The sequence below is a fragment of the Centroberyx gerrardi genome, chromosome 5 (genome assembly GCF_048128805.1).
Source record: "Centroberyx gerrardi isolate f3 chromosome 5, fCenGer3.hap1.cur.20231027, whole genome shotgun sequence".
Taxonomy (NCBI): Eukaryota; Metazoa; Chordata; class Actinopteri; order Beryciformes; family Berycidae; genus Centroberyx; species Centroberyx gerrardi.
The window spans coordinates 23,313,138-23,333,408 of NC_136001.1; the positions used below are offsets into that span (position 1 = coordinate 23,313,138).

Here is a 20,271-nt window from a genome sequence, read left to right on the forward strand (position 1 = left end):
TTTCTGCAACGTGAGGCCGGTGCTGATAAGCCACGCCCACCGTATGCCGATTGGACAGATGAAATTTGCATTTGTCATATGATTGGGCACAGCGTCTGAAAGTGGGCGTGTCTAGACCCCGGTGGTAGGGGATTCACGTGGATCTCCATGTTATGCAATAGGGAGAAAACAAGGCACTCGTTTTTATCGAAAGCCATTGGGGACAAAACCGTCTGGGAAAATACGCCTTAACAAGGCGAAATGGACCGCGTAAAAAATAAACGCGTTCAAAATACCCGCGTTAACACGGAAGAAATGGCCGCGTTTAGATGGCCAAAATGAACGCGTTCAAAATACCCCTGTTAACACGGGAAATTGTCATTAGACGGCCAAAATGCACACGTCAAAATTTAACGTGTGCATCTGTACTTACATACGCAAGTACAGACGCATCAGAAAGCTCTTTGCTTTCACACAACTACTGGATAAATGAATGGTCCGATTGGGGGGAGATCTGTTAAAATGTACAATTGTAACATTTAGTTCTGATTAATTAATGATCTCCCAAACGGAATGTCACAATGCAATTTACATTTAGATAAAATTCCCAAAACAAACAAACAAAAATATATTATACATTGTGTTTGATATGGAGTAATATCTACCTGACTTTAAAATGAGTAGAGTAGGGGTAGGGCAAGAACAATGATCCAACTCCAGAAACTGAAACCGACATAAAAGAGTGGAACAGTTGTAAATTGAAAAGGCAATTTCCAGGCACAATAAAGGACCATAATTTGTCTGGGTGACATAATGACTATTTACAGGGTGTAACAGTACATACTGACACAGATAGTACAAGAACAATATGACCTCACACACATTTAAAAGGACAATTCAATACATATTATGCAGAGTAGACTATAGATATCACTGCACATATACTTTCAAATTTCTGTAGCTGTGTCCATACAAGCAGTGTGGCATACAGTATCACTGCAAGTATAGACATAAATATAAAGTATGGCAAAAATATATATATATATATTACAAAGAATTATGCACATTTGCAGAACTGTGACTGAAAAGTGTCATGTGCTGGATGTAAAGAACTGAAATACACATGAAATACAATGCAGGCATTGTAGTAGTGCTTGTTTGGATAAGAAGAAATACCATGTTAATAGCGACAGTGGCAAGGTTTATAGAAAGCTCTATTCAGCGGTGAGGAGTCCTCATATTGTGTAGGTTTGTAGGTGCTGCTGGGTCTCAAGGGGCTTGTCAAATAGGTCGACAGCACACAGGAGGAAGCTATTGAGGCAACAGGTACTGGCAACTGGTTAAAACAGATCGCTACCCTTCTCCTGGTGGAATGTTTTTGGAACAAATAACTAGGATCAGTGTAACTGGGTTCATAAAATAACTGGTTTGGTCACAACCTTTTACGACCTTTTCTTTGCCTTGGTGTCAAGCAGTTCCTTGGTGGAGGACAGCTGACAGTCAATAACCTGTTCAGCAGTCTGGGCATCACACTGGAGCTTGTCCTCGGACCAGGGAGGAGGAGGTACAGCTATATCAGACTCCAATGGAGGAAACACGGATAACTTTGATTTCTATTAAAATGGACAAAGATTGGTTGTGAGACATTGAGCTCCTCAGTTGCTGTGGGAAGAGAATCCTCTGACACCCATTCTGTCACAGATGAAAAAACAAACTCACAGACAAGGCTTTGTGATAAAAGTTAAATCAGTTTTATTCAAGCAAAAGGCATTTAGGGCCAGAGTAGAATTGCACTTATTTCCAATATACACTCTGATGAGAAGGTAGACATAGGCAAGGCTTGGCAGTTACTGGGTCTAACATTTCTGGTGTAGACAGGAGAAGATGATGACAATTCCATACATCTGTGATAAAAGTGTGGCCCGGGACCACTGGGCCTGTGAAATCCTTTTGAGATGCCTTTGTAAATATTGCAGAATAAAAGACCTTTTTTTTGTGGCTACAATTACATCTATATTCTATTAAAAGGCGTCACTGGAAGGGATCCATACTTGAGTTAGTGTTAATTTAATTTCAACAATCACAGCTAGTTATCTAAGTCATCCATGGCACTTTGATGGTAAATTAACACAAAAAACTGCTAGTTGCCTTGCAAACTGCTGCAAAATGTAAAATCAAGAGTTTTGGTCGTAATAATCACAGAAAAAGTGAAAACCTGGAGGGACTAAAATCAAACCCATAGAGGCAAAGTACTCCCAAAAAGTTTTCAATAGTTTTCTTTATGTATATACTTTTAATAAGTTGTAAGCAACAGCAGGGTATGCAATCATCCAGTGTTGGTATGTTGTATTACACACTGACTTTGCCTATTGAAATCTCTCCTCCAAACTCAAACACCCACGATGCTCAGCAGCAGTACTGCCTATAGTAAGCACCCCCCCACACACAGATCAACACAAAAAAACACAATATAGTCTCTCCTAAGATTAGCGCTACTAATACTAGTTGACACAAAGTTTTTATTAATGGGGGAAAAAAAAGAAATTTCAACATAAATCAAATTAAAATAGCATTAGACTTAGTGATGGAATAAGTGCCAGTGTGGAGAGACACACCAGACTTTATTAAAGATGAATAAGCTCATCTGTCCAAAGCAAGCTGCCCTATATTTGCGTGGACAGAGAGCATTCAGAGGCACTATTGTTAGACTGGCTGGGATAAATGTATCATAAGGTTTGGGTATATTTTGGCTGTTCTCCAATGGAGAAACTTAATTAAGGCAGCTATCTAAAGCTATATCTTCTTACCGTTTTGTGCTTGGATATCATTCACAATCAAAGGCAAACTTGGTACAAGACAGTTTCTCTATAGCCCTTGTGAGGCTGTAAGGGAGCATAGGTAGATCTCTAAAAGCAAGCTTATACTATCTTATACTGTACAGCAAATCCGGCCTCAAAGGAGGATGGCCATGGACAGTTATGATCAGGTGGTAATGATTCAATATCCTGTCCCTGGTAAGCTTTTTCACGTGAGGTGGCCAATGAAAAGCCTCATTATTCAATGTAAAACCTCACATTTTATACACAGAACGCAATCAGTATTCCACTTTGTGCATAAATAAAATAGGCCGTTTTATCCCACCATTCACAGGTCAACTGTAACCATTCACAAAATATTTCACAAGCATGTTTTTACGATTATACAGAAATTATTTAAGATTTGACCAAAATATCGGTGGGAAACTGAAGAGTGAGTGTGTATATGTGTTGGAAAGGGGGATCACTTACTTGATATGTAGGATTACTGCTACAGTGAAGACTAACAAAAACAAACAGCATATCACAAAGGCACTTGTCTTAGCCTGGCACACAAAATCAATGGCTATTTAATAAAAACATAAAAAAGAAAATACATGTTGAGGAGAGTTCACAACAGTATTCTTCACTTCTAGTCCCAAGGCCAAAGCGTGTGTGTGTGTGTGTGTGTGTGTGTGTATATATATATATATATATATGCTCTGTCATACAGTCTCAGCTGATTATACCCATACTATCATACAGTAGATAGGCTGGAACCTAGGTTGCACAATACCTCAATGTTACTAAAACATCATGGTGTCAAATGATTAAAATCTTTACTAGGAAAGAAGTTAAACTCCACCCTGAAGAACCGGTTTACTTTCCAAGTTAACTTATCAACCTGTTCCTGTACGAGTAGTTTTCTGTATTCTTTGGCACGTGGCATGGCATTGTGATTCTAGTTGCATTTGTGATACTTGTTATGGTATAGTCCTGCAGGGTAAAATCGTGGTATTGTGACAACCCTTTTTAAAACAGACCCACCTGTGTACACACACACACACACACACACATACACACAGTAATCCAGGACTAGGAATGAAGACCCCTTGCAGGAGAGAAAGTTGGTGTGGAGCTCAGTAGGCAGTAACCATATGACCTCTTCCACTGAGATATTAATTACTTTGCTCCTCTCCTCTTCTTCATCATTTCCTCCACTCCTCCTCTTCCTGTTGCTACTGCTTTACGAATAATTCCAAACTGAGAATGAAGGAAGGGGTAGATTAGTACGCATATTTAGATATAAGACTTATTTGAACTGGATTAGTTTTACTGGGGGACGTATTGTAACTGTAATTATTACCAACGGCATCTGTACTTTTAATCTAGCACCAATCTGCCATGTCCGAAATTTTGGACAGTAAAAAAACAAGGCAAATTATCTGATGTTTTCAACAATCCTCATGACAAAAAGTGGACGTGCAGATCATGATGTTTTACATACGGGTTATGAGCAGTAATCTGAGGGAAATCAGAGATCCTTTATCCTGTACAACTGGTCCTCTGGAATTACACACACTGCAAATAAAATCGACCTTACAGGATATCCCCCAGTAAAACTAATCCACTTCAAATAGTGTTACAATCCTGAAACAAGCAAAGCCAATCTCCAAACTTCTAACCACAGGTTTTTGTACTCACTAACGATGATGACCACGATGATAATTATGACAGCTATCAGGATGGCCCACATCTGCAAGGGACAAAAGCACAGCAAATCAGTGCTACACGTGTCAATTCATAAATTCACCACAGCTGTGAATGAGCCAGATTACCGCTGTCTATCCTCAGCTGTAGCCGGGTGACAGCCAATCAAAACCAACATGTCAATTAAGCTTTACATATTTAACCTGTGTGTCAGTGCAATGGACCACAAAGACGTGTCAGAACAGCAGAGAAGACTTCAGAAATTAATAATTGCAAAGCCAGTGTGAGTCATATATATTAAACACTTTCACGTGTGTCCAATGATAATTAATGCACTGGGACACAATGTAACTTTATCCATTGACTTTTTAAATAAATTGAAATTTATTTTCATTAGTTAATATTAATTTCTACAATATACCATCTGACTAAAGCAGGTGGAGTACGGGGAAAACATTAACGCTAATAACGACCCGGTATTTCACGTTTAGGAATGAGAAAACACCCTACTGTGACAGTACATGCCCCTAACATCACGCGACCTGCCATTAAGTTTTATGAATAAGCCCCTGTGTTGTGGAGGGGGTGGTGGGGCGAAGTGCAACAGCTCCAGGTGAGTGTATAAGTAAGCAGGGGGGCAGGACACCTGTGGTGGCAGAGATGGCAAAAGTGAAGTTGGAAACTGACCATGTAAAAAGAAAATGTTAGCCGTAAGGATGTCAGACTCTACATCTACTGATCCTCCACGTACAACTAAGAAATGGTGCAGGAACGTCCCCGCACTGGATTAATATTGGCTCAGCATTTGTCAAATGGAGAATACTAAAAAAAAAAAGGTTTTTACAGTTTTTCCTGTATATTAATATGTTAACTTTTAATGTGATTACCATGCTAGTTTAGGGTGGCCAGACATTCCTGTTTTTCCAGATAGTCCCCAGATTTGGTGCTTTGTCCCGGATTTCCCCCTCTCCATACTGCATGAGTACCACCAGGGGAGGTCTGGTGATTGGTTATTTTTTATCTCAAAACCACAGGAATTTTATCCTGTCCAGAATGAACATATCCCTGTCCAGATGGGATTATTATTGCATGACAACGTTGGTAAAGTAATTCAGTAATGTTGCATTGCATGTCAGTGATGTTAATAAATGATCCAGACCGCATAGCCTATAAGTATTACTTCTAAGTCTAACTTTAAGGAACTACTGTGCGTCTAGCTGGACTTGGTGGTACCAAACCTGATGCGGTCTGTGCCAGTGTATCGACATTCGGTACCCAGCCCTTGGTATAGGTCGGTTCAGTTATAGGTCAGTTCAGTTAGACATATTTTAATTTACAATGGGGAAAAGTGTGTGTTTTGTGGGCCATATTGTTGTTGTTGCATGTGTTTAGGCACCTTGCAGTTCTTCCACCAGTACTTCCTCTTGAGCTTGGCGGCGCTGGTCTCGAACTGGGAGGCTCCGGCCTGCAGTGCGTCTGCTCTGTCATCCAGCTCAGACAGCTTCTGGTCACGCTCCAGCACTTTGTCCACATTGACACGCATAATGTCCACCACCTACACACACACAAATACAATGGACCATGTGTCATAGAGCTGCCTGATTTAATGTCATCACTTTACTTACTTTTCTGTCCCTTGGTGTAAGCATCCAAACATTGGGCAATGCTGACTAGAACTCAAACAGTATACATAAATCCCCACCTGAATTAGTTTTGTTTCATCTTAGCCAGGGTCTGATATTAAAGACCCCATGAAGTGGCATGGAGAGCATGATGTGCTTCCGTGTATTGATGTATTTCCAAATGAAACAAAAGTTATGGCAGGAAGCGTCAACAGGAGGGACTTGAATGGGCTTTGAATATCGAGGAAGTGGTTGTGTCAACGTCAAACCCGCTCAGATCAAACATGGACAGCAGTCAGTTGTGGAGGAATATTCTCCGCCTCCATCGCCCCCCCCGTCTAGGAAAAGAGTTTTAGGTGAAGTGCAGCCAAAGACACACCTTCCTCCCATGTTGCTAGCTGAACTTAGCTTGCATGCTAGAAAAATATAGCGGGGGGTGGGGAGAATAATTCCAACGTATCAAAATTTAATTGGATGAAATTTTTGTATACGCCCCTGAGTGCAGGATGAGTCATCAACAGAAATGTGCTGCTTGCTGGAAAGAGATGGTCAGTTAATTTTTTATATATTTTTAATTTTTTTGGCCTGATAGGTGAATAGGTGAACATTAAGTCCAGCAACATTGGCAAAAAGGTAAAAAAAAAAATGTTTTTCATTACATGGGGCGTTTAAGCTATTCTCCTAGAATTAATAGAGAACAGAGAAAAATAGATTGGCGATGCATCAATACAAACACAGCATGAGGACAACAATGCTGTAGGTCTAAAATAACCTCAATGATGTTACATAACAAAGCCCTCAGCGGAGGAAGACAACACCTTATAATAATAATAAAACTTTATTTATATAGCACTTTTCTTAACAAAGTTACAAAGTGCTTAACAAAAAGAATTAAAAAACAACAATTAAAAACAAAAGAAAAACAAACAGAGATAATGAAACAGAGGGGAATAAAATGAAGTTACCCAAAAATATAGACTGTCAAAAGTGGGATAATAAAACACAGCAACATATCAAACATTCATAAAAGCTTTCCGATAAAAGAATGTTTTAAGAAGAGATTTAAAAGACACTAAAGATGTTGCCTGTCTGATCTCGATAAGCAGACTGTTCCACAGTTTGGGGGCTCTAACAGCAAAGGCCCGGTCACCTTTGGTCACTAGCCGAGACCTAGGAATAACCAGCAGAGCCCTATCCACCGATCTAAGTGAACGCCCAGGCACATAGGGGGTTAATAAGTTCTTGATGTAATTTGGAGCAAGGCCATTTAATGCTTTAAAAGTGATAAGTAGAATTTTAAAATCAATGCGGAATACAACAGGCAGCCAGTATAAGTTGGCAAGTACCGGAGTAATATGTTCATATCTCTTAGTGCCAGTTAAAATCCAGGCAGCAGCGTTCTGTACCAGTTGGAGTCGGTGAAGGGAGCTCTGACTGATGCCGGCATAAAGTGCATTGCAGTATTCGAGGTGGGAGAAAATAAATGCATGTATGACCTTATGTAAATCAGTAGGAGACAGGAATTATCTGATTTTGGAGATTTTTTTTAGTTGAAAAAAGCATTACTGGACAACATTTTTCACTTGAGCATCAAAACAGAGATCTGCATCAAAAATAACCCCAAGATTTCTAGCAGATTGCTTAATGTTTTTGGTCAGGGAACCAAGCTTACTGTGAAGCAGGCTGGTAGAATTAGTGGGACCAACGACTATGACCTCAGACTTATCGTCGTTGAATTTTAAAACGTTTTGGGACAGCCAACAGTTAACATCACTGAGGCAGGCAAACAGATTATCAAGGCTGCTGGGTTGTTGGTTTGAAGAGGGACATATAACTGCGTGTCATATAACTGTGTGTCATCTGCGTAACAGATTCTGCTAAGCAGAATCACACAATGAGACACACACCTCAGTTTAATAACAACCGAATTTGCCCGGAGACAGACAGACAGACACACACACACACTCTTACAAGATACATATAACCCATATGTTCCACTGATCCACAAACCCGGCTATTGCCCCTCCTCTCAGACAGAACAGCAGGGCGGGGACGAGGAGTGTGTGGGTCCATGTGGGTCTTACATAACCATAGAGATGGTGATTACATAAGCACCTGGCAGCCAATCAGAAGCTTTGTGTGACATGCTGAGGTTAAAGTTCTGTGTAGGAGGGGCTATCCTCAACTGAGAAAGAGAGAGGGAGAACAGCGGATGGGATTGAGAAAGAGGCCAGAGGAAGAGCGAAAAGTTGGCAGCCATTTTTTTCTGACATTATGTTTTTTGTTGAATAGTCTCACAGTAAAGGAGAAGAACACACTGGGTTTCTGTGAATGTACTCTGGCATGTAAACCGATACCTGGCGGCAGAGAACTAGCTTGCTGCTACTGATTAAAGATTGTGGTGCTTCATGACACTGCCAGGGATTATGTAAGTCTCTGCTAGAGACAGACATCAAGCCACGGGGCAAGGCTGTCACACAGAGTGGATGAGGGAGAGAGGAAAGAGAGGCATAAGGGTGGAGTTCAATGATAAGCGAAAAGGGGGTTAGGTGAGAGAATGAGGAACTTTGGGAAAGGTGGTTAACGGTGTGTCTTGAAGTTGCTCTTTCTAAAGAATGTGTGTCTGAACCTACATGTATGTGTGTAATCAATATAGGCTATATCTCTGCATGTATCCATATTAGTCCTGGCAACTATACAGACTCATGGACAGAGCACATCCTGCTTATAACAGTAACATTGCTGACAGGCCTCTGCCAGTGATTATATAAGAGCCAGAAAGCGACTGCGTAGGCTTAACAAGGGACTGGCAGAGGGAGGTAAAGGGAAAATTTTTGGTCTGGCTCTGATTTGGTTTTCATTCTTTCCATTCCAATTCCTTCTCTACCCAACTACCTGTTCCAGATCTGAAGCTAGTGGGTACTGACTGAACTGCTAGTTTGTAGGTAGTCTGGGGAAAATAAGGACCAGGGTCTGGGTCACAGGGTAGTATGAGCTGGCCGATAAAACGATCTTGATAATTATTTCAATTTGTCACAATAATGATGATAAACTTCTATAATTTATGGCACCCATTTTTCTCAACCTACACAGAAACGTGCAATACAAACAGCTAATCACGCAAACAAAAACAGGCTTGGGGCACAGACGCACTACACAACCAGCCAATCACTTAGCAGTAATAGCCTTCGGGGCGTAGACAAGCATAACACCAACAGCCAATCAGACAGCAAAAATAAGCTTGCATGTTGCTGAGGTACACACCCACTCTCAACAACATGACAGAGTGGCCATGCTTGTTGAGTTACCGGAGAAGATAATACAATAAATGGTGATAAGTGAATCTAAATTAGCAAGACATAAAATGAGCAGGCTGGAGAAGGAAAGCAACAATGACAGCGACCACAAAGGAGTAGCCTCTAAAGGCAAAGAGATTTTGGCGAAGAAAGGTCAGAGAACCTCTATCATATGGAAAGGGTTTGGCTATCTCAAGTCTGAAAACCACAGAGCAACACTCTATGCAAAAAATGTTGACGGCTTGCATTAACCATGACTGGAAACACCGCCAACCTCTTCCATCGTAAGGTACCATCCCACAGAGCACACAGACAGTATGAGTTTGCGTTATCTTGCTAGCCTCAGTTGTCCCTTGAACACTAGCCAACCTGTTGGTGGTCCTTCGACTGCCAGCAATGCTGGAGTTCAGCCTAAGAAACAATCATGCGTTTAAGAGAAACAGGAAATTGCCAATGCCTCTGTGCAACTAGTTTAAGTTCCACAACATGTTTATTTTTAATTTGTGTAAAGTTGGTTGTTATCGCCCTGTTTGTTTGTCTGTCTGTCTGTCAGAAGGATATCTCAAAAACAGATCCATTAGATTTGGTGGACAGATGGGCCTTGGGCCAAGCAACAGTTATATATATTTGCGAAAGAGATGTTTGAAACTTATGCATTTAAATGTGACAGGAATCACACTGTAGGAGTTAATTTCCTCCCTTTGTTTTACTTACATGCCTATTTTTTGCTGAGTAATATAAGAAGCCTATGTTATAGCTTGGTTTGTATTGCCTTGTTGAGTCAATTTGAATGTTGAAATAATTAACTTTCTGGTTTCTTCATGGTTTAGTCCTAAGCAGAATACTCTTCAAACTCAAAATACATTGTGATAATATTTTTGGCCATATCGCCCAGCCCCAGGTTAAAACAATGTTACCTGGACCTTGGGGGTCAGTAATCAAGGTTAAAGGCACCGTACCTCATCCACCTGGGCCTGGGTCTGCTGCAAGCGGCGGTTTCCCGGCGCCATGCCAGAACCTTCTGGACCGACGGTAGACCTGGTAGAATGATGAGATAAGATATTAGCCTCATGTCAAATGTCTCTGAAATTTACTTTGCATCTCAAGTAACTTAATCCCCCATCAAAAACTATTATTAATACACATATGATCAACAGTTGCAAAAAAAAATAAAAATAAAAATAAAAAAAAGATTCACATCATGAACTTGCAGGGATCCACTGCACTTCCTGTAATTGTACTAACCTCACAATGTATTTGTATTGCTGGAAGCCTAGACTATTAAAAAGTGGAAGCAAACAGTCTAACAGCAGTTGCACACATCCATTTTTATTGCACTGTAGTCTAACCAAAGTTATGATGAAACACTTTACTATAATAGGGCGTGATTTATTGCCATAAAACAGATAGTTCTGGTCCTCAGTTTTGATTGCCCGAGTCACATTCAAGGCCATTGTAAAATAACAGATGAATGCACACAGAGCTATTGACAGAGCTTTTTTCCATACATTTCTGGAAAAAACATGGAAAAAAGAAATGTCAAAAAATTAGCCTTCAACAACTTTCAGTTTTTTTTCTTATGTACAACTTGATTTATACTCCAGGGATTCAGGGCAGCAACAATTAGTCCAGACCTAAATTATACAATTATGATATAAATAAATATAGTCACATGCATTTATGTTTAATTGCCTGTAGGCTACAGGTACACATTTTATTAATTATTAATTAAGAAGCCAATGTTACAAGAACAACCACCATAATAATCAGGATTAGGCTAGAAGCAGTAGCTTCATCCACCTTCAATGGTCTTTTTTTAAATTATTATTAAGTCTGCCGTTTTGATTGCTATATTTTCAAATTATTGATTATTATGTTATGTACTTTGATTCAGTTTTCAATATTTGGTGTGGTATGAGTCTAGGATCAAAATCATGATAAGCTACATTCTGACTATGTAAAGAAACAGCAGAGGAATACTCCTTCTATAGGCCTAAGTTTTTGTGCATTCTTGTGTTTGCCATGACGCATACCTGATGTTATATCTAATGGCTGAATTATGATTCCAAATCAAAAGAACATGAGAACGGAGGATTCACAATGCATCATAGTGCAACAGTCTATAGTACAGAGCTGAGTGAAACAGATGGGAAAATGAACAGCTGTGAGTCTTGCATGCAACATCAAGCTCACAGCCAAACTCAAACTGTAAGGATGCTTCTCTGTGCTTGTGTTCTTCTTACATTCTTTCCCTCCATGACAACTTGGGAAGATTGTTCTTCATAAGGACAGTATCAACTTGGCATTGTTAGACTAAATTTGCACCCTTGTCCCAATAGCCCTGTTTGCTACAGTGGTTTGTTGCTGCCACCTTCTGGCTAGAGACAGCATTGCCCTAGGAAAGAAAATGGATAGCATAGTTGAAATTGGGAGGGTGAGTTGAAGGTGGTTAGGCCAAATGTAGGGATTAGACAAGTGTGTGACTCAGTATAGGCTAAGTGATTAGTGTGATGGCTTCCAGTATATACTTAGTGCTACTGACTCAGCTCACATAGAAAGTAGTCAAGAGAACTCTAGATGGACAAGGATCCCTCCTTTTCCTCTACAGGTACATGCAAAAATGCTTTTGCACACAGCAAGCAGGCACACCCATGCATACTCACTCAAATGCAAACACACACACATTCCACACACTATGTTCAAAACCTTTCAGGTAAGCTCATCTTTCCCTGCAACACAGGAGGTAGGTGGCGAGCTATCACCCAAATGGAAAAGCAAGTGTAGGGCAAGCTATTTTATTATGCCTTTTTAGTAAACAGAAAAAATGGAACAAAAAAAATGGTAGAAAAAATGGAACAAAAGCAAGGGCTAAATGACCAGAAAACCAGAGAGTGGTGAAAGTGTAATGATACAGCAGAGCATAGGAATCTCTTAACACTCTACTGTTGACTAGATCTGCCCCGTGTCACCTCTCATCTCGCATGAGGCTGCCAACCACACTGTCCCCTAAGCCACAGCTAAACTGACCTGACCAGTACTCAGTACGCACACACTGTTAAACCGTTAAATCTCTCATGGTAGAGCTGGAGGGCACCTCTTTGATTCAGATTGGACCAATTCAAAGAAAATTATATCACATGCTCACATGTTAGAAGTGTATTTCTTTCAAAACAATACTAGTCAGCGGACACTGGCGGGTGAGGATGCAGAACGCTGCAGTCTCAAAGGACACACTTCCTTCTATTCTCTCCAGCTAAATTTCCTCTTTCTTTCCAAAGGCCAAATGAAGTTACAAACATAACTGTTGCATTACTATTTAAGCTAAATAGGGATTTAACAGAGAAACTAGCTATTGACCATGGACCAGATAACATACAATCAGATACAGGAGCAGACTATGATACTTTAGCTCTGTATCAAAATTTATGACAAGTCCTGTTATACACTGCAGTATAGCCAGGGCTGAAAACAAACTAATTTGTCCAACAAACACAGTGGCTGGTTCATCCCGAAACTTGGCAGCCCCTTGCCAGACTGCAAGTTGGCTAGGAGAGTATATAAACATCACAGAGAGAGCCTAAATTTACCAGAATTTGGCTGGCGGCTGCTGCTAATTTCCCACCTAACTATAGCCTAAACCTATGAATGAGACAATATAGTTCACTTAAAGTCCTAGTCTGTGTCAGTTAATGTTGAATACACAACTTGTCTGTGTTTAAAATACAAAAACAGGAGCACATCTCAGTCAACTAGATGGAATCTGCACTGATGTACACTGATATCATGTAATCCTAACCTCCTTTTTTTCATGAAGAATACGATCCATGACGTAAATCCTGCCAACAGGCAGATACTGACAACACCCAAACCAAAGTGATAGAGTACATGTGACTTGGAATGCTTGCAAAATGGCCTGAAGCCTTCTTACTGTCCAATTTGTACACTTTTATTCTTTACTGAACAATTTATCCCACATAAGCATAAGCTATGACACCAATAGTAGAACAAATCCCCATTTGTCACATGAACACCAGTGTCTCTCACTACACTGAACACTAAAAACAAGCAGCAACCTATGGTGAGCTTTGGAAGACTCCTAGTCCTATATTAAAGGCCAAAATAAAAACAATTCATGTTATTCATAAGTTCTTAGAGAGTTAAGTCAATATTGGTGAACATGAACAAATCTCTCTTGAAGTTACAAACCCTAACCCAAAAGAGGGCTTTCAGGTGATATAACGTGCCCTCTGGCAGCCATATTGGAGGCCCACAGCTCTTGACCAATAACAGCTGAGAGTAGCCAATTGCACTCCTAAACTTACCACTCATTTGTCTCAGCATGTGCCATTTTTTGCCAGGGACTTTTCTCATTTAGTCACTGATCAGGGTTCAACAGTACGGACTGCCCAAAGGCCTAGGGCCAGGAAGATGTTGACTTGGGTCAATTGACTGGTCAGTTAGAGTTAGTCAGAGTTGTGTGAAGCGGAAATGGTAGCAACTAGGCCTACTTGGAATTACAAGTATGAAGTAAAAGGCTGGTTCATCTGTTGTGGAAGCAAACGTTTCCTGAGGATGAAAATGATAAATCAATTTCTAGAATGTTTTCTATCCTTTGTAGACAATCTCCAACAAAAGCAAATCCAGCCAATTGATTTTTAAATGTACTAACAATTACTGTAAACACATTCTGGATGCCCACGACAAGAGCCGGCAAAGCAGGCGTAGCTGATTTGCCAACATTAATTTCCACTTTTTCATAAATTTAAGTAGGCCAATTTGGAAAAAATGGTTATTTTCACTTTTGCCTTCTGAGCCAGTGAAAAAATACTAGTGTTGAGCCCTGCTCATCTGACCAACTGTGTGTTCAGATAATGTCATCTTTTTTGTTAGCATGGTCACTATAGTAATCTGGTCAGCTGTTGTTAGCATTCACTTTTAACTATAATATCACTGTATGGATGCACACCTGCAACTTGTATCTTTTTCAGATGTCTCTCATTTTGTAGCCTGATTGTTACACATTTTGCTATTGTTTCGCATGGCCAATTTGCCAATGGACTTCCAAGACTTCTAACTGCAAAGCCCCTTATACTTAAATTATGATGTCCTCAAGTAACATAACTTTGAGTTTCTCAATTTAAAATGAATTGACTTTGTGGACACATAGAATGTTTTAGCGTGTATAATCAAATTAGCTTTAATTGACTACAATTCCAACAACTATGAACCAGTCCATTTCACTGTGAATACAGCAGCTCCAAGACTTATCTCTTGGTGACATCAGGAAAGTCTCTTCTCTCATGTCTCTAGCTGTGGAAAAATTATTCACGTTCACAGATGTAAAGTGAACGGTCCAAAGTCATAGGATTTACATGAGTAATTGTATTAGAGAAGAAGTTTTCCCTATAATGATTTTCCCTTGAGCAACAGTCTTGATGAATGGGTCCTAACGGCATTATGTTTGCTGCATATCATAAAATACGAATCTTAAGTTACACAGTTTATAATGATAGAAGAAGATGGTTAGATAATGATTTTGAAAATTATCTATACTTCCCAATCTGGAACCACTTGTTGATTGAAATCCTGATTTGTTTTTCTTCTTCAGCTGTAGACAACCCACAGCTAGCTATCATTTCCTGTTTTATACAGACATGTTACCGTTACCTGTACTTTACTACAAATGCAAGGATACTTACAATTATTACAATGGCTTTACATTGCCTGGTATTTTAACCACAATCCAGGACTGAATAACGTAGCGCTAACATAAACCCCAGCTGGAGGAATATTTGGCCTGTTGTTGGGCTAGCTAGCTTCTGAGCAACAACGGCTCCTAGCATTATGATTGTTGTCCAACTTAGTCGTGTTTTGGCAGCTGTAAGCGAGCCTGTCACGTCTGTTCTGTTTTCGCTAACTAGTTAGCAGTAAAACGCTGACTTGGCTAGCGTTACATGAAGTTACCAAAACTGTGAAAAGCTCGAAAGCTAATGCATTAGCTAACCTAGCCGCTTTACGTTAACGTTAACTTTGTTAACTGTGCCACCACTTGTTGCATGCTAGCAAAGTTTTGGGCGTTGTTTGCTTTTTCTGTAATCCAATTTAACCAAACTACTTGAAGGACGAGGCATAGAGAAGTTTAACCGATTACCTAGCTACATATGATTTTAATAACTTTGGGTAAATGCATGATGGACTTACATAGTTAATTGAAATGTCCTAAAGCGATGTCCACCGCTGTTTCTGGTTTGCAGGCTAGGCTAATGGTGTCAAGCCGTTCCTGCCGTTGGGTATTACGCTGACTTCCTGTGCTGTCGGGAATGAAGATATGATCGCACGGCAACCGTAACATAAAAGAACGACCCGACAAAATACAGCTAGGAAAGTGGGCTACGATACTCGATTTGCCGAGATGTGACAGTAAGATGGTGTATGGAATAACTTTTAGCAAATACATTATGTACAATATCAATTATATGGTCAATGAGCGTTTCTCCTCTTCGTTCTGTTGCTGTGGCACAGACTCCTTGATTTCTAAAATAAAACAACATCTATTAAAAACTGCTTCTATTACATGGTCCATTTTGTTATTATTTTCGACTGAGAACGCTTGAAGTCGTATTTATGATTTGAACATTCTACAGTAGGAGCTTATGAGGAGCACCTGAAGGCAGCATTAAAGAAACAGTAGCATGTGCAGCCTGTCGAACTACAAAACAACAGACTTTCTGACAAAAAGGGGAACTGATAATTGAAAATATGTCACAACGTTAAATTATCCATTTAAATATATGAGTTATGGTCTTGTATGTGTATTTTCACCCCTGACCATTCATTGCCTCAACCTTTTTCATGTCAAGGACCCCTAAATTAGTACACGTTAGGGCCACGGACCCCCATTTCATGAGATTTTGTCTCTTGAACCCAAATCTGAGAATATTTTTATTGTTAGATAAGATTTTGTCCAGAATTCAATGACTATCTGTATTGTAGGCAGAGCGATAACAGTTAAAATATGACCAAAATAGTCATTCTTCTACATTGTCTAATTGTGTTCACTTCTCGTAAATAAAATAATGCTTAAGTTTAACAATTCATCCATTTGGTGGGGACCCTCTGGAACCCCCTCAAGGACCCCTGGTGGTCCCCGGACCCCACGTTGAGAACCACTGATCTAGGCAAACAAACTCCACTAATAGCTATGTGGGTCAAAAAAAGGCAAAGCCCGTGATCAGCATGTGACATGGGAACAAAAAACATTAAAATGTATATTTAACAGTTACGAATATTAACTCGGGACGTGTTGTACCAAATTAACTGACAAAATCCTAGTGGCAAGAAATGTATATTTAGGCTAATTGAAAACCCTCTTCAGAGGAAGTATGAAGTGTGTGTGTGTGTGTGTGTGTGTGTGTGTGTGTGTGTGTGTGTGCGTGTGCGTGCATGCGTGTGTGTGTGTGTGTGTGTGTGTGTGTGTGTGTGTGTGTGTGTGTGTGTGTGTGGAAAGTCCTGTTTATGAGTTAACTTGTAGAGTAAATAAAATCTACATGGAGGACAATGATATTCTTTGTCTGTGAGCACATGCAGAGTCAACACACTCAAAAACACGCTTGACACTTGAAAGCAACGATGATTTTAGTGGTCAGGATGCAGGCTGTGCTATTTCCCCCTGCCAATCAGTGAGTTGTTTCACCAGGAAAATCGCTGCATGTAATAAAAATTACGATTATCTTTTGGCTAATCAGTGTGGTTAACTTTACTAATCCTAATCCCCGTTTCAACCAGTAGTTTGTTTGGATGATGGACTCAAATACATGTGCAACAGTAGCCTATAACAATACAGATTTACGTAATAGGTACAAATCAAAGTAATAGGAAACGATCCTGTCAGTTCTCAGTTTGGTTCAGAATTAAAACCTTTTGAGGGCAGTCAGTGAAGAAACATGCTTTTTAAGATATGTGCCATTTAAAACAAAATGAAACAAACTGAGCAAACATGGATACAATATGCTTTTATTGAAATGTTTATTAAAAGGTCTACTCACTTTAGAGATACTGTTAGTCTGGACTTAACGTGTACATAAGAATCATGAAAGGTCTAATATATGCTAGTTTTAAAATAATACAAAATGAACAAAATAGTAATGTACTTATCAAACTCTTGACAAAATGAAAAATATCCTTTTGTATACATTTGGATATGGGCCTGTATTGAAGCACAATAAAGTGTCAACAAGATAGTCACAATTGTATTTTAGACTAAAAGAATGAAGACCTACTTTTTCTATTTCCAACTTAATGGCTAATTAAGTATTATACCTAAAATACAACAGTAGTGACTGGAAGTAACAAATTAACAATGTTGTTTATATCATCAAGCATTTTAAGATTTCCACCGAAAAGACAGGAAAAGGCATGATATTCGGTTCATTCTTACATCAAATCACCCTTACAATTTTATAATTCCTGCATTCAAAGGTTGCATACTTCATCACCAGTGATTAAGAGATGATTATGAAAGGCCGAGTTTGCATGAATTATCAAAACAAATAATTAATTTTAACATCATATTGTTCATGATCAGATTATCCAATTTCCCCCAAAGCATTTTAGCACCAATGTCTCTGTTTTCCACAGACAGTTAAACAAAGTTAAGTTTGGTGCTAGGATGCTTTTGGGAAAGTTTCCCTCAACCCAACATCAGCCTTGTCCTCTTGTTCTCTGCCTCTTGGCTACATCCCAGATCCTTCATCCACTGCAGCTTCACTTCCAGGGCGCTGCTACAGCAAGACAAAGGTGTTTTTAGGCAGGTGGGTGTGTTGCACTGGCTTTAAACATAAACTTCATGCATACAAAAATAATTGTATTTCCAAACCATGTTTGTCACAACTTACTGAGTTCACTACTTGCTGGGCACCTCCAGTATACTGCAGGTTTGAACTCTCCTCCTGTAAATGAGTTGTTATATTCAATCATTATTTAATCTAAACTAAGTGCATAATACACCACAATATAGGCTCTGATTTCAAATAGTATCTGTGTACTATGTTTTTCAGTGGAGGTCTCCATTGATGAGAAAATGGTTTATACCTGGACTTAATCCAGAACAAAGGAACAGCATATACTTAAATGTCCTATAGTATGACTGAAATCCTAGTTGATCACATTCCACATCTCTGCTGGCTTTCATGCTAGTCATCTGATATTTGCAGCAGGTGCACTAAGTAACAAAGTCAATGTTAATGGCCTGGCTTCACTTTGTCTTCAGATTGCAAGCCTGGTATGTCAGAGCACAGTGATGGTAAACGCCTCAGTGACTTGCTCGATTAGGTTACACTTTATCCCTGTCGAACACAGGAGCGCTTCTCAACACTAAGTCCATGCAATGACACAGATTTTCTGGAAGTGGTCTTTATTCATGTTGTTTAGTTTCACTTGGATAAAATCTCTCTCTGTGCCCAAAAAGAGCCATGGCCAATTTTAAATAGAATCCTCCTGTTGACATTGTCTGTGATTACTGACATTTACTTTTGTTTTGAAAAATTAGAACTTACACAAAAGATTTTCAGTATGAACAATTCCTAAAATAATCAAAATTCTTATTTGAGCTCTATGTATCGCTGGTGTCGGATGAAAACCTTGTATCTCCAAAATGTAAACTTTTTAAGAACTAAGAAAAACAGCCTTGTTTTTAGCTTGACAATTTTGCAAATTTGCATTTTTGTAGAATTTCCTCATTCTATAGAGGACCATGCAATCCTTCAGTTGAAGTTAAAACATGAAAATAACCAAAAATTGAGTTATATTTTTCAGTGTTGTTTAGTAAAAATCTTGACTTAGAATGAGTTTAAAGGGACTACCAAACCAGAAAATAATTAATATATTATTGCTATGTCCTTGGGCTGTGAAGTCTAGAAGAAAGTCTCTTCCAAACCTAAAGACAAGAGAGCCAAGACTCTCTGATGATCACAACAGGAAACTAATCCTGAAGCTCCTTCGCTGATGGGGATTGGGAATTTGCGGATGCTGAAAACACTCAGAGTGGTTTTTACCCACAGGATATGGACATAATTTCTAGTTGATCATTGGTAGCACTATAATAAAATAAAGCTCATTTGGATGTAGAGCCTCAAACAAATACTACATGTCTCCAAAGAATTAGTCTACTATTTATTATTAATGCAGCATTTCCAGAGATCCTGATGACAGCACAACTTACACCCTCGGATCTCTAGTTTCTAGGAGTGAGAGTTGTGTGTGTCCACAAACACTGAGGTATAACTTAGGAATAACATCTGTAAAATCTGTTTTCGGGTGCATGCATTTCTGCCTTAGGTGATCCTTTATTGGCACTGAATGTGAAGTACAATACAAATAACGACAGGTGAAATCATAACAGAACTCACATTGCCTGCGTCAGCTTCCATCAGCTCCTCTGTCTCGTTGATCTCTGTACTGCAGCCTTCAGGAAAACACTCTGATGCGCGCTTCTCTCTCATTGGCCGAAGGAAGTCAGCCGCTGTCGATTTTCTCAGCAGTGCTATTAAACAAACAGGTAACACAAATGCATTATTTTACCAGATGGCAGCTGATGCGTTGAAACATCAGAGACATAGTTGTGGGCAGGTGTGTCATTTCCAAGTGTGTGTAGAGAAAAGGCTGCATGACTTACTTCCCTCACAGATGTAGCTGATCATGAGCATCACAGTCAGCAGTGGTGCAGCCATATCCTCACTATACTCTCTCACACACTACAGTGTTGTGCCCCTAATGGCTCCTGGCACTTGGTGTTACCTGAGGAATCACCACGCCCACCTCCATCTCAACAACATTCCCCAGGGGACAGCGGGGAGTGTGTGTGTTTGTGCT

General features: G+C 39.6%; 1 protein-coding gene and 1 long non-coding RNA gene across 2 annotated transcripts; both read right to left on the minus strand.

Moving 5' to 3' along the window:
- Nucleotides 1–1,707: 1,707 nt before the first annotated feature.
- On the minus strand, nt 1,708–15,730 carry vamp3 (vesicle-associated membrane protein 3 (cellubrevin)). Its single transcript, XM_071911068.2, has 5 exons — nt 15,604–15,730; nt 10,362–10,440; nt 5,881–6,039; nt 4,479–4,530; nt 1,708–4,037 (listed from the first exon to the last, which is right to left on the minus strand). Coding segments are annotated over exons 1-5 (309 nt in total). The 5' UTR covers nt 15,606–15,730; the 3' UTR covers nt 1,708–4,020.
- Nucleotides 15,731–17,845: 2,115 nt separating this feature from the next.
- Nucleotides 17,846–20,184, minus strand: LOC144539355 (uncharacterized). The gene is made up of 4 exons (XR_013504882.1): nt 20,075–20,184; nt 19,809–19,942; nt 18,297–18,350; nt 17,846–18,182 (listed from the first exon to the last, which is right to left on the minus strand). It is a non-coding gene; the product is annotated as an uncharacterized LOC144539355 (long non-coding RNA).
- Nucleotides 20,185–20,271: the final 87 nt, after the last annotated feature.

Bases quoted from the DNA above. Each gene is read 5' to 3' on its own strand.
- vamp3 (XM_071911068.2), bottom strand. The intron at 6,040-10,361 runs GTACGGTGCCTT...GTGTGTGTGTAG, and splicing joins CCCAGGCCCAGGTGGATGAG to GTGGTGGACATTATGCGTGT. The intron at 4,531-5,880 runs GTGCCTAAACAC...TGTCCCTTGCAG, and splicing joins ACTGGTGGAAGAACTGCAAG to ATGTGGGCCATCCTGATAGC.